General features: G+C 33.3%; 1 protein-coding gene across 1 annotated transcript in view; it reads left to right on the top strand.

Moving 5' to 3' along the window:
* LOC123668408 (dynein axonemal heavy chain 5) overlaps positions 1 to 15,578 on the top strand; it is a 40,412-nt gene that overhangs the window by 18,874 nt on the left and 5,960 nt on the right. The window contains exons 8-23 of the mRNA XM_045602142.1: positions 1,184 to 1,383; positions 1,747 to 2,222; positions 2,306 to 2,517; positions 2,610 to 2,834; positions 3,578 to 3,750; positions 3,839 to 3,994; positions 4,091 to 4,301; positions 4,384 to 4,578; positions 4,938 to 5,234; positions 5,914 to 6,032; positions 6,832 to 7,193; positions 8,284 to 9,270; positions 9,566 to 10,058; positions 10,469 to 11,111; positions 11,191 to 11,985; positions 14,995 to 15,243. Coding sequence (XP_045458098.1) covers positions 1,184 to 1,383; positions 1,747 to 2,222; positions 2,306 to 2,517; positions 2,610 to 2,834; positions 3,578 to 3,750; positions 3,839 to 3,994; positions 4,091 to 4,301; positions 4,384 to 4,578; positions 4,938 to 5,234; positions 5,914 to 6,032; positions 6,832 to 7,193; positions 8,284 to 9,270; positions 9,566 to 10,058; positions 10,469 to 11,111; positions 11,191 to 11,985; positions 14,995 to 15,243 — 5,793 coding nt within the window. The remainder of the gene's footprint in view (positions 1 to 1,183; positions 1,384 to 1,746; positions 2,223 to 2,305; positions 2,518 to 2,609; positions 2,835 to 3,577; positions 3,751 to 3,838; positions 3,995 to 4,090; positions 4,302 to 4,383; positions 4,579 to 4,937; positions 5,235 to 5,913; positions 6,033 to 6,831; positions 7,194 to 8,283; positions 9,271 to 9,565; positions 10,059 to 10,468; positions 11,112 to 11,190; positions 11,986 to 14,994; positions 15,244 to 15,578) is intronic.

Below are 15,578 nucleotides of genomic sequence, written 5' to 3'. Positions count from 1 at the left end.
TGTAAATGGATCACCAGTTTTTTGACAGACAGGAACATCAAGGTCGTTGTTGACGGTGCATGCTCGGACCTCAAGTCTGTCAATGCTGGCGTTCCCCAAGGCTGTGTACTATCACCTACTTTGTTCCTTCTGCATATCAATGACCTGTTACAAACTAGTGGCATTCATTGTTATGCGGACGACAGCACCGGGGACGCCTTATACACAGGCCGTCCTAATATTTCTCGGGAACAAGTCGATGAGTGTCGGAACAAACTTGTGTCTGAAATCGAGTCTCTTTTAGCCAAAGTCTCGCAATGGGGACGACATAATCTGGTCCAGTTCAACCCCATTAAGACACAAGTTTGCGCGTTTACCGCAAAAAAATCACCCTTCGTCGTTCCTCTCAAATTTGAAGGCACTCCCCTAACAGCCTCAGCCAGTATTGGGATACTAGGCGTCGACATATCGAGCAATGTGCAATTTCGTGGTCATCTGGAAGGAAAGGCTAAACTAGCCTCGAAGAAACTTGGTGTGCTCAGTAGGGCGAAGCAGTATTTCATGCCCTGCCACCGCCTACAATTATATAAGGCACAGATACGGCCCCACATGGAATACTGCTCTCACCTATGGGCTGGGGCGCCCCAGTACCAGCTCCTTCCATTTGACCGTGTTCAACGCCGAGCGGCTCGAATCGTTGGCGACAAGACTCTCTCCGATCGGCTCGATTCTTTGGCGCTGCGTAGAGATGTCGGGTCACTGTGCATCTTCTACCGTATTTACCACGGGGAGTGTTCTGAGGAATTGTTCGGACTAATACCTACAGCAGAATTCCACCACCGGACATCTCGTCAAAATTCAAAATTTCATCCACATCACCTCGATGTCTGGAAGTCTACGACAGCTCGATTTTTGCGCCATTTTCTGCCACGCACGACCCCTCTTTGGAACCAGCTACCACCTACGGTATTTCCGAACAAATACGACCTAGGGACCTTCAAAAGAAGAGCATACTCCTTTTTGAAAGGCCGGCAACGCGCCTGCTAATCCTTTGATGTAGCGGGTGTTTGTGGATGTTGTTTTCACTTACCATCAGGTAAGCCAACTGTCCGTTTGCCCCCTCTTCTATAAAAAAAAAAAAAGTCGTACATATATAATGACTGTAAGTTATGCAAACAATTTTTTTTATTTCAATATTTCTCAGGATATATGCATATCAGCTATGAAAGAGAAAGATATAGAAGCCAAACTTCGGCAAGTCACAAATGAATGGTCAGTGCACGAATTAACGTTTCAAACTTTTAATAATCGAGGAGAATTACTACTCAGAGGTGATACAACAGCGGAGACTATTGGCCAACTAGAAGACAGCTTAATGATCCTGGGTTCACTACTGTCTAACCGGTAATCCATATCGACATGAAATAACTGTCTATCTTTCATTTATATTTTCTTAGGCTACTTGTTATGAAACACTAAGGGTAAATTTATTCTGTCACTTTGTATAATTATGGTCTAAGATCCGAACCTAAGTCGATCTTCACCGAGCTGATAATAGAATGAAACATGCTTTATAATAAATTTTACTGACTATTTTTAATTATTTTTTGAAAGTCCAGGATTTTTTCACCCAATCCATTTTTAATATATCATCTAATAGACTAGATTTATTATAAAGTATGTTTTATTCTATTATCGGCTCGATGAAGATCGACTTAGGTTCGGATCTTCTACGAATACATAGCATGTACAATGTTTTGTTAACAGATATAATGCTCCATTTAGAAAACAAATACAACAATGGCTATATGATCTTCAGAGCACGAATGAAATTTTAGAACGTTGGCTTCTCGTTCAAAATATGTGGGTATATCTTGAGGCCGTATTTGTTGGTGGAGATATTGCTAAACAACTGCCGAAAGAGGCAAAAAGATTTTCCAAAATCGACAAGTCTTGGCAGAAAATAATGCAGAGAGCGCACGAGACGCCCGGAGTAGTTTCTTGCTGTGTAGGCGATGATCTTTTAAGACAGCTTTTGCCACATCTACAAGAGCAGTTGGAGTTGTGTCAAAAAAGTTTGAGCGGCTATTTGGAAAAGAAAAGGACAATGTTTCCGAGATTCTTTTTTGTCTCTGATCCAGCTTTGTTAGAAATTTTAGGTCAAGCTTCAGATTCACATACTATACAAAATCATCTGCTGTCGATATTTGATAACATACGATACGTTAAATTCCATGATATAGGTATATTATAACAGATTTATATACATAAAGATGGTTATAAAACTAATGACTATGCATTATAATACACATTTTTTTTCTATCAGAATATAACAAGATGATAGCGATAGTTTCGTCTGAAGGAGAGGAAATAAAACTTGAACGACCAGTACGAGCGGAAGGTTCCGTAGAGACCTGGCTAACATCTTTATTACAATCTGCTCAGAGTAGTTTGCATTCCATCATACGGACCGGGGTGTCTGTTATCAACGATCCAGGATTCAATCTTCTTCTCTTTCTAGATAAAATGCCGGCGCAGGTAATAGAATAACTAAAAACATTTTTAAGTCCAAAGTTTCAGTTTGTTAAATTTATAATAAAAAGTAAACATGTTTTACTCATTACTTACAGGTAGGGTTACTGGGCATTCAAATTATATGGACTAGAGATGCAGAACTGGCTCTAATGCAAGCTCGACAAGATAAAAAAATAATGATAGACACCAACAATAAATTTTTAGAACTTCTTAATACTCTTATCGACCAAACTACAAGAGATTTAATAAAAATTGAACGCACTAAATTTGAAACTCTTATTACCATTCATGTGCATCAGAGAGATATATTTGACATGTTGGTAAGTAATACATTGCCATAATTTTTTTATACACACACACAATTTTCCACACAAGGAGCCTAATCGGCGTTGTTAAGTAGCTCTGTCATTTGGAAAACAAGAAGACAAAACTGCATGTTTGGAATTCTGATTGAAATTTTTTAATCTATACTGATAAATGGAAAGCAAGTTTTTTGTTCGGTTATACTGCGAAAACTACTGAACCGATCAGAGTAATACTTTTACCATAAGATGTAGCGTGTTTCGGAGAAGGTTTTAGTATATGATGTTGGTGATTACCTACTTATAGTGTAAAAAATATAGACGGACAGAGGTGGCTAGTATATATATTTGAGAATTTAATTGGATATATACAAATAGTCCGATTAATCTAGACAGTCGAAGGTACACAAATTCACATCAAGCTGAATATGAGAAAAATTGTTCAAAACATAAGTAAAAACAACATTTCAAAATTCAATATCGTTCCGGTACATAGAAAAAAATAACTCGAGGTCAAAGGTAAAAAATGGGTTTTCGCGATGTTTTCCAAAACGGTAAGTTAAGTAATTAAAAAATTATGTTTTGTTTACACTTATTTTGGTCTGATCTAAGAGGTATATTTCAAGTTAAAAATTTCAAAGCGTCAAAAAGTCCTACAAGTTTGTTAGAAAATTCAGTTTTTTTGCCGTTGAAAAGACGAAAATAATTAGTTTTGAGTAATACATTTATGTAAATAATTAATTTCATGTCCTACTTTTTAGTGCCGATTGAATGTTCGTTCTGCAAACGATTTCGAATGGTTAAAACAATGCCGATTTTACTTTAAAGAAGATGCTGACAAAACCTGGATATCTGTCACTGATGTTACTTTCACTTACCAAAATGAATATTTGGGATGTACAGAGAGACTAGTTATCACACCATTAACAGATAGGTAAATTGCTGCGTTTTACAATTCAAAATATAATAAAAATAACATAGTAAATCAACATGGATTTTTGTTTTCATTTTGTTCTCTGTAGATGCTACATAACGTTAGCGCAAGCATTAGCTATGAGCATGGGTGGTGCTCCCTGCGGCCCCGCCGGCACCGGTAAGACAGAAACAGTCAAAGACATGGGAAAGACTCTCGCCAAATATGTTGTCGTGTTCAACTGCTCCGATCAAATGGATTACAGGTTCATTTAAAGAGCTTGCCAATGTTTAATTATTAATGAAAATTAAATTTAAATATCTATTTATGTGAATAATATGTAAAAAAAATATGTTTTCAGAGGTCTGGGTCGTATATACAAAGGTCTGGCTCAATCCGGTTCTTGGGGTTGTTTTGATGAGTTTAATCGAATAGAGCTCCCCGTGCTCTCCGTGGCGGCTCAACAAGTTGCTGTAGTTCTCGCTGCCAAGAAGGAAAAGAAAAAGACATTCCTTTTTACCGACGGAGACATGTCAGAAATGTGTCCTGAGTTTGGGATATTTATTACAATGGTTATATGTTATTAAAATCTTTATTACTTAAATTTATTATCAAAATGTGAATTAAAAACTTGTGCGTAAATTTATATTTCAGAATCCGGGCTACGCAGGTCGCAAGGAATTACCAGAAAATTTGAAGATCCAATTTCGCACGGTAGCTATGATGGTACCCGACAGACAAATTATTATACGGGTGAAGTTAGCTTCTTGTGGCTTTTTAGAAAATATAACTCTAGCTCGGAAATTTTATACCTTGTATAAGTTGTGCGAGGAGCAACTTACAAAACAGGTAACGTTACGATTTTTTGTTACATCATAACAAATGTCAGATACCTAAACATGTCTATAAATTTGATCTTACATTTTTAATATAACTATCATCTTAGATAATTTGGGTAATATTTAAAATTCTACAAATTTTGTAATTTAAGGTTTTTAAAATATGAATACTCGAATTCTTTATCATAAATGTCTTCTTTACATAAGAAAACCTAATATTATAATTTATCAATTTATATTAAAATTTAATCAAAATATACATAAAACTCTAGAAAAAATTAAATAAAATTTCACTCACTTTTTCGACACTAAAGTTTTATTTATATATAACAGAAACTTTTTTTCTAATATCAATCTGAAACATTTAAGGTTCATTATGACTTCGGTTTAAGGAACATTCTCTCTGTCTTACGAACACTCGGTGCCGTAAAACGTGTCAATACAAAAGATAACGAAAGCACAATTGTAATGAGAGTGCTGAGAGACATGAATTTATCGAAGCTTATAGATGAAGATGAGCCACTTTTTATTTCACTTGTAGCAGATTTGTTTCCAAACCAAGCATTGGAGAAAACAGCATACACGGATCTTGAAGACGCAATTCGAAAACAAGTTGAACATAATGGTTTAATTTATCACGCACCTTGGGTGTTAAAGATAATTCAAGTATGAATAATGTCCATGTCTTAACTTTAACTTTTTTAACTTTATTATAACACCTTTGTTTATTAATTGATCGAACTTATTGGAACGAAGTTCCTTACAGCAGGCTTGACATTTTGCTGGACTAGCGAACTGAAAAAAATGTTATACTAAAACCATAAGAAAAATATATAACGGAAGTTACGTAATATCAGTCACACGACTGTATAATATGACGTTTGTAAAACTAAAATATTAATCGTAAACTTTTTTTTTTAATTATTTATGTAATTTTATACTGTCAAAAAAATAAATAAAGCCATATTTTTTTTATTTCACTTAATAGTTTGAATTATTATTATTATTATTATTTTGTTTGATTTATTTTATTTTACGGTATTTGTTATTTTCTAAAATACTAAATTTCCTAAATACTTTTATGTACTTAATTAAAAGACAATCAACAAAATTAAAAAAAAAATCAAGAACTAGAAAGAATATATAAATTGTGTTGCTTCTACATATACTATCCGAAGGAACTTCGTTCCTACCTGGTGTCCCATGACACCACATAATTTTAATATTATTTAATAATCATAATTATGTAATGTGTGTTTTTTTAATGGAAGAATATAATTTTGTGTAACACAAAAACTATTATACAGTTATTATATTATACTAATTATATTTTATCTTTTAACAGTTGTATGAAACACAACGTGTTCGCCATGGTATAATGACACTCGGGCCTCCAGGTGCAGGAAAAACGACTTGTATTCACACTTTAATGGATGCTCTCTCGGAAATAGAAGAACCACATAGGTACCAAACATTAATACACATTAGTTTTAGTAGGCATTTTGTTTGTACATATGTGTCAGAAATAGCAAAGGTTTTATAGGTACTTAAATAGAATAAATATTAATATATACTAGCTTGTACCCGCGACTTCGCCCGCATTGAAAGCTATTAAATAAGTAGAAAGAGATTTTATCTTTCGCATTTTTTTTAGTAAAAAGTATCCTATGTTACTTCTAATACCTCCAAGAATATGTATACAAAGTGTCAAAATCATCGGTCGAATAGTTTTCGCGTGAAAGCGTAATAAGCAAATTTACATTCATATTTATAATATTAGTAGGGTATGTATGTACTCTTTAATGCACGATAGGTATTAATATAATTTACTATTTAATTAGTAGCGAAACTAAAGCTGTATTTTTTTGTTATTTTTTTCTATCTGTATATTGACTGATTATAATCATAAACGAAACTACTACGATGATACTACGAGCTATGGTACAGGTTACATTTTATTTAAAACTTTAAAGCTATTCTTTTGCGGCTGAAAAGGAAAAATCAAAATATGTAATCATGAACAAAGCCGCAGACATTTATAATAGACTGCTATTATAAGTATGCTTATAGTTATACCATAAGTTTAAAAAATTAATTCGTACACATTTTAGTTAGGTAGGATATACATATAGTGTGAAGATAAAGTATTATATTTTCACGTATTTTTTTCATAATTTAACCATCGTAATAAATATATCATAGAACCGTGACATAATACAGTATTTACTTTTATGTTGCATTTTAATTAAATATTGAATTCTAGGGAAATGCGCATGAATCCTAAAGCTATAACAGCCGCACAAATGTTTGGTCGTCTGGATGTTGCAACTAATGACTGGACAGACGGTATATTTTCCGCCTTATGGAGAAAAACACTTAAAATAAAAACTGGGGAACATATTTGGTTAGTTCTAGATGGACCTGTAGACAGTATATGGATAGAAAATTTAAATTCTGTATTAGATGATAACAAAACTTTAACATTAGCTAATGGCGATCGTTTGACAATGTCTCCCACTTCAAAAATTATTTTCGAGCCTGAAAATATTGATAATGCTTCGCCTGCAACTGTTTCACGCAATGGAATGGTATATATGAGCTCATCAGGTCTAAATTGGGAACCAGGTAAAAATAAAAATTTAACTAATAAATAGCTAAAAAGTAACTCAACCATTAATCTGTTCTAATCATTTTTAATACATAATCTAATATTTGGAGTTTACTCCTTAAGAAACGATTTAAGTTTAGCTGTGTAAAAATATAGGGAATGAACTCGTTTAAGATAACTGACGATGACGCTCAGTAATTCCAGACATTTTCAGCGTATTTAATTAAAATTAAACGCAGTTAATGATATAAGTGTAATAATTGACATTTACTGTACCGATATGAATAGCAAGTTTTATTATTTTAGTAAATTATAATTCCAATCATTTAATAGAACTTTTTAATTTTCAAATATCACGGCAATCGTTCTTAAGGGGCAAAGGGCAGTCGCCTTTCGGACATTCTCTTTGGTATTTTATATCAGTGACGCCGCGTTGGCGCAACGGTCACAGCACTGGTTTGTGGCTGTTGAGCTGACGGTTATGAGTTCGATACCCACACATGACAAATATTTGTATTGGCCATACAGACGTTTCTGGTCGTATTCGTGGACTGGGTGTTTGTGCAGTCTTTGTGGGTCTCCCCACCGTGCCTCGGAGAGCACGTTAAGCCATCGGTCACGGTTATTATTATGTACACCTGATAGCGGTCGTTGCTCACAGTATATATCCGCCAACCCGCATTGGAGCAACGTGGTTAGTTAAGCTCTAATCCTTCTCATATATGGGAAAACAGGGCTATGCCCAGAAGTGGGATATTACAGGCTAAAGCATACATTCATATAAAATTATTTTTACTTTATTTTTGAAGTAAAACTTCTTTACCAACGCTTGACTTAGGCAGTAAACTGGTGAATGTTTAACAAGAGCGTTACGAAAAGTGTAATTGGGAAAGGCGAACGAAGCAAGAGAGAGAGGTGCGAGCACACATTTTATTTCTCTCTTTCTCTTATAGCTTAGTTATGTTTCGTATATCTAAAACACAGTGCAGGCATATTGTGCAGGGCTATTGCTAAAGAAGTTATACTTCAATCGTGTGGTCTGTCGGGTAGTTTTTACAGATTATTTTATATTTTTAAAAGATAAAATATCAGTTTGAATACTTTCAGTGCTCAATGCGTGGCTTAAGACTCGATCACCGAGAGAGTTAGAAGTTTTCAGTACTTTGTTTGAACAAACATTTCCGACGACTTACACCTGGTGTACCCAGAATTTGACGTTTAGTATGCGCGTTCTTCAAAGCAACATTGTGTATCAAATGCTAAATTTACTCGAAGGCTTAGTTCCACCACAAATAGTTGAAGTTGAAGATCCCTCTGCTAGTAAATCTGTTAATGGTGACATCGATGATGAAGATGAAAAAGAGAAAGTTGAAGAAATAATCCTCTTTACACAAGAACACTTACATAAAATTTACGTATTTTCTGTTATCTGGGGCTTTGGCGCTCTGTTAGAAACACAAGATCGATTTAGATTTGACAATTTCATTAAAACGACATTCAATGAGATTCTTGATTTACCGAAACATCCTAATAATAAGTCGAGTATACTCTTTGATTTTTACGTTAAGCATCCTGGAAAATGGGAATTATGGGACGATTTGATGACAAACTACATCTACCCTGACACCGCAACTCCAGATTATTCAAATATATTAATCCCAATAGTTGATAATGTTCGTATTAATTATCTTATATATTGTATTGCAAAACAGGGAAAAGCTGTACTTTTATTAGGAGAACAAGGTTCTGCAAAAACAGTTATGATGAAAGCGTATATGAAGAATGCAAATCCAGAACAATTTATGGGTCGCTCCTTTAATTTTTCATCAGCAACTAGCCCTTTTCAATTTCAAAAGACAATTGAAAGTTATGTGGAAAAACGTAGTGGTATGACATTTGGGCCTCCTGGTGGGAAGAAAATGTTGGTTTTTATAGACGATATCAATTTACCACAAATTAACGAATGGGGCGATCAAATAACCAATGAAATAGTAAGACAAACTATGAGTATGGGTGGCTTCTATAGTTTAGAAAAGCCTGGCGATTTCACGACAATTGTTGACATTCAGTTTTTAGGAGCTATGGGTCAACCAGGTAAATTAATAGAAATATCTAAGTTAATTTAAGTCACTGATTTAATAATTCTAATTTACTATTTGGCTGTACTGTTTTCTACGTTAAAATTTAATAATAAGTCACGCAGTGATAATGTAATATTCTCTGGATGAAAGAATTTTCAAGATATGTCCACTAGGTTTTAAGGCAATCCATTACAATCAAACAAAACGTCGAACATTTTCTCGTTTAACTATTATGATTGACAATATTTTTTAACAATAAATTTAAATACGTAATAATAATTTTATATTTGTTTTTATATACATTTTAGGAGGAGGTAGAAACGACATTCCTGCACGATTAAAACGACAATTTTCCATCTTTAACTGTCCTTTGCCAAACAATGACTCGATTGACAAAATTTTTAAAGTTATTGGAGAAGGCCATTATAATGCCAAAAGAGGTTTTACGGTGGAAGTGAGATCTCTTATAAAAAGGATAATTCCTTTGACAAGAGAACTTTGGATAAAAACAAGAACGAATTTACTACCTACTCCAGCGAAATTTCACTATGTTTTTTCTCTACGCGATTTATCCAGAGTATGGCAAGGCATGATAGGTACTTTGCCCACTGTTATAGAATCTGAAAAATGTTTGATGCTTTTATGGAAACATGAATGCTCGAGGGTATTTTCTGATAGGTTTACACACCAATCAGATAAAGATTGGTTTAATAACGCTTTATATACCACTACTGAAGAATTATTGGGACCAGAGTACAAAAAAATGATGGAAAAAGATCCCGTATTTGTAGATTTCATGAGGTAAGCTTACCCAATTGATGGATTGGAGCTAACACATTTATTAATTGTATAAGCGGGCGCACGTGTGTGTGTGTCAAATACATGGTGTAATGTTTTTTATTGATTTATTTTTTATTTTTATATATTAAAAAAATATATATTAGTATTCTGCACTATATAAATTATAAATATGCGAAATTTCATACTCCTGCATCCGCTCAATTTTCGTAAAAAAAGGGTACAAAGTTTTTGCTTCACGTATTACTTTATAGATGTTATAAATACAAAAATCTTTGCACATAATTAATATATATATTGTATTAGTATATATAGCCTGAGGCTATTAACGCGATCTCCCATATGTATTTTAAGAAAGTTATAAATAATGTAAAAAATGATTTACTACTATTATCATTAACACTTTTTAACAGAGATGCTCCAGAACCAACTGGTGAAGAGGGTGAAGATGCTGATATGGAACTCCCAAAAGTTTATGAACCTGTTTTTGATCACTCTGAACTTCGAGATCGTTTAGAAATGTTTCTATCTCAATTTAATGAAATGGTTCGTGGCTCAGGAATGGATCTTGTATTTTTTCCTGATGCAATGTTACATTTAGTAAAAATATCGAGAGTTATACGACACCCACGGGGAAATGTAATGTTAGTGGGCGTTGGTGGTTCCGGTAAACAATCATTAACAAAACTATCAACATTTATAGCAGGCTATCGCTCATTTCAAATAGCCTTAACAAGGTCCTACAACGTAGGCAATTTTTTGGAGGATCTTAAACTACTTTACAGGTCATGTGGTGTGCAAGGAAAAGGCACAACATTTATTTTCACTGATTTAGATATCAAAGAAGAAGGTTTTCTTGAATATTTAAATAATATTTTATCATCAGGAGTTATTTCAAACTTATTTACAAAAGATGAACAACAAGAGATAATTTCGGAATTAACACCTGTCATGAAACGAGAAAATCAAAAACGAACCTTAACAAATGAATTAGTCATGGAATATTTTTTGAACAGAACGTGTCAAAATCTTCATGTTGTTTTATGTTTTTCTCCTGTAAGTAATCTATAGTCTTTATACAATAAGTACATGTAATGCCAATTATTGACACTTTTTAATCTTATTTTCCTATTAGGTCAGTGAGGCTTTTAGATATAGAGCACTACGTTTTCCAGCCCTTATTTCTGGCTGTACAATAGATTGGTTTCAACCATGGCCAAAGGATGCGCTTGTTTCCGTGGCGGATCACTTTTTGACTGACTTTGAAATCGAATGTACTAAAGAAGTAAAAAAAGAACTGGTTACAGTTTTGGGTACAATACAAGATGTTGTATCTAAAGTATCTACTGAATATTTTCAAAGATTTCGTCGATCTTCTCATGTGACACCTAAATCTTATCTTAGTTTTATTGGAGGTTATAAAACTATATATCAAATGAAACAAAAAGAATTAGGGGATGGTGCTTTGAGGATGGATACCGGTTTAGAAAAATTGCGCGAAGCGTCAATATCTGTCGAAGTCTTAAAAAAAGATTTGGCTGTAATGGAACAAGATTTAGCGCTGGCTTCTGAAAAAGCTGATCGCGTACTCTCAGAAGTAACTGATAGAGCATCGCAAGCTGAAATTGTAAAAAACCAAGTACAAATCGTCAAAGAAAAAGCAGAAGCTTTAGTAGCCTATATAGCAGAAGAAAAAGAAAAAGCTGAAAGAAAATTAGAAGCTGCGAAACCAGCTTTAGAAGAAGCCGAAGCAGCTCTTAATACTATTAAACCTGCACATATTGCAACAGTACGAAAGCTAGGTCGACCACCACATCTCATTATGAGAATCATGGATTGTGTTCTTATTTTATTTCAAAGAAGATTACATCCATTAATACCAGATACTGCTGCACCATGTCCAAAACCTTCGTGGGCAGAATCATTAAAGGTATATGTATAGTTTATATTATGTTTTTACTCATGTCAATTGGTCCGTACACACTGATGCAGACGATAGTAATATTGCGATCTAAGCGACAACTCAAGTGTGGTTGTTTCAATTAGGTAAGTCTCGTCGTAGAGGTTTGACCCGAATTTGTATTTTTCGTGCGCATTAGTTTTTAATTTGTGATAACTCCTAAGATATTCATTGAAATTATAATAAAAAATATAGTGAAAATCGTATAAAATTTTTTGAGTTTTTCACGAACAGACAGATAGAAGCAATTGTAGACATTGTTTTAAAATATATAATAATGATATAATCTTGAGATAGAATGGAAACATTTACTTTGCGAAGAGCGAAAAGTGAGTGGATTTTAGGTGCAAATGGCAAAAACCATGTGGCAATGACCGCTTCTCCAGAGGGTGGCGGGTTTGATTTCCACCCCGAATCTAAATATAATAACATTTATTTAAACATAATATTTAAGTGTGCGTTTTAAGTACTACTTAAACACACATTTGTTAAAAAAAGTACCAGCTGGCTGTTACCTAAAACACAAACATTAAGTTACCTTTGAAACGAACGACTGTGAACTGTGTATACAGAGTGGGGATGACAATACGACAAAAATTGATAACACAGGTAATACTAGTTTATAGGAGTATTTCAAAACCATCAAAAAAGTTCTAACGTCAAAATCAAAAAAATGATTTTTTCAAACAAACTAAATAAGAAAAATATAATAAAATTATACTACAACATGTGTGACTATAGGTTCACTGACCTGTTATGACGCGCGGTGACACAACGAACTACTACGAACTAGGTACGTTGGTTTTTTTGGTCGGTCATAGTAGGTTACTAAATTTTTAAATTCTATCTAAAATAATTATCTTCTTATAATTTAATTCATTAATTTTGACATGATGTCGCCATTAGTGGCCATATTTTTTAATTTATTAAAAGGTCTAATAATTCTATTTTTTAACTCATCAACTGTATTTACGTCTGTTGAGTACAAGTCGTTTGTTACAAAACTTCACAGAAAATGCGGGATTAAACATTGATCTTCCCGTATCCTCTGAAAAGCATTTGAAATAGTGCGGCCATCGGTTGGACAAATACGGGTGTTCCCATATCTCTCCCGGTACTTCTGTATTGCTAAATTAGCCTTGCCGTGGCATTCTCCGTAAACAAAAATCATGTACTCCGAAGCTGTGTAATTATAACGTGGCATTGTAAATAAAATAAAAACTATTCTTACTATTAACACTAGCGCCTAATTTCGCACAATTCACCTAATAACTATTAAACTAGGCATTTATTCTACGTTAATGTTCTTGTCACTATAAAAATAAAGCGTTAAAATATCGCACAATCACTCCAAGTCTTTCGAGATAATCCAATAATTAATTAAAACGAACAAAACTCGTGCGCATATGTAGAAAATTGACAAATCAACGCGTATGACATCAAGAAACATGAGTACCTAAATAAACGGCACAGAGACCACTGGCCGCTTGTCGCGTACGCGGCAACTCAGGGAAAAACCAAAAACAGGTTATAACATGTTTTGTTTACGCTAGCCTACGCACCAGGGCTGACAGATGTACGATTTTAATCGATACGATTTTTTTTTAATTTTTACTCATGTACGATCGCTAGACTAAAATCATACGCAAAATGTACGATTTTTATATTCCTATTACCTGGAAGCATTTCATAATTAAAGAAACATCATTCACCGGCAAGCTTGAATTTCGTTAATTTCCCTTACTTGAATGAACCTACCACTTTTATATGAATGAGGACTCTTTGAAAATCATATAAAGGCTGTATTTGTTTGCTTTCTAATGAAACTTATAATTTATCTTCTGGTAATAATTGCGACTTGAAAAAAAAAACATTTTGAAATAAAAAACAATTTGAAAATTATAAAACACTGGCTCAATTTGCTTTAAATTTGCCTTAAGGGCACATTATTAGCCTAGCAATTAATAAGAAGAAACGAAAATGATACGAATTTTAAGCCAACAAATTCTTTTGTTAAAAAATATGACCACAAAAAAATTTGTATGAGTGTGACAAATTTTTCTAGCAGCCCTGGCACAGCCAGTTGTCCTTTACACCGTTAGACGTTCTCAGGGTCATTGTAACACACGTGCCACGTTGATTGTTTTTTTCAGCTGTTGCAAGATTTAATATTTTAATGTAATAACGTGGTATTTTATTATTAATAATTGTTGTTATTGTTATTTGTTGTCTTTATCGCATTTGTTGAACTGCTCGAGCAAAAGTTTCGCGAATATTTTGATCTTGAAATAAATATAGTCAATGAAATACTTAAATTTATTAAATATTGTTGATATGCCATGTGTGCTCCCCGTGATTACCTACTTGCAAAAACTGTGTTAGATTCAGAATTTAGATTTTCAGAATTTAAAATTTAAGCATTAAAAGAAACAATAAATTTTTTAAAAACAAAAATTATAAAAAGAAAATTATTAGAATCATACTGAATATTAAAACTATTTAACAAATGTTTTTAATATGTCTTAACACAACACTGACCTACCAAAATAGATAACAATTTTGCACGTTTTTAAATTACGCGTACGCGTAATATTATGTTTGTACCGATCGCGCTCAAAGGGTCGTTAACCTGCGGGTGACCGTTTATTAATGTTATACAACACGTAGTAATTGTAAAAAATGAAAAATCATATTTTTTGACTAAACTACTGGATGTATTTTATTGATTTTTTGTATGTGGGCTTGGAATATCATTACATATACGATGTCAAAGTTATTGTCGTATTGTCATCCCCACCCTGTATATTAAAATATATATTTATTGATTTGTTATTTTGCATTGTATTTTTTACGCAGTTCTTGTATAATACTAATGTGCATAAAAGCTTCGTTACTACCTACTTAATACATTTATTTTATTGTATTTTTTTACACTGTGAGGAGCTGAATTAGTCACATAAAAATATTTTTATTTAATAGATGATGGCCAGCACGACATTTTTACTTCAGTTGCAAAATTACCCTAAAGATATTATTAATAACGAAATGGTGGAACATCTTGTACCATATTTTGAAATGGAAGACTATAATATGGATACAGCAAAGCGCGTGTGTGGCGATGTGGCCGGCTTATTGTCTTGGACAAAGGCTATGGCATTTTTTCATAGTGTCAATAAAGAAGTTTTACCCTTAAAAGCAAGTTTGATGTTACAAGAAGCAAGGTTGAAGGTAGGAAATTAATTTAAACTAGTAGTCACCCAGTAGTCGAAATACGACCATAATTAGTTTGAACATTATTAAGGTTCCGTTGTCAAAGACTATACGTCTATAATAATAATCAAAAGAGTATATATACGAGTGTGTCAAATACATTGTAGTGTATGTCATATTGTTTTTATTGATTTAATATATTTTTTATGCGTAATATAAAAAATATATTAACATTCTGCACTTCTTCTCTGTATAAACTATAAGTGTGCGAAATTTGATACTACTTCTTCCGCGCAATTTTCGTAAAAATGGGGTACAACATTTTTGCTTCGGGTATAAATAATATAAATAAA

The sequence above is a fragment of the Melitaea cinxia genome, chromosome Z, assembly GCF_905220565.1.
Source record: "Melitaea cinxia chromosome Z, ilMelCinx1.1, whole genome shotgun sequence".
Taxonomy (NCBI): Eukaryota; Metazoa; Arthropoda; class Insecta; order Lepidoptera; family Nymphalidae; genus Melitaea; species Melitaea cinxia.
This window is presented reverse-complemented; position numbering and strand designations above follow the sequence as displayed.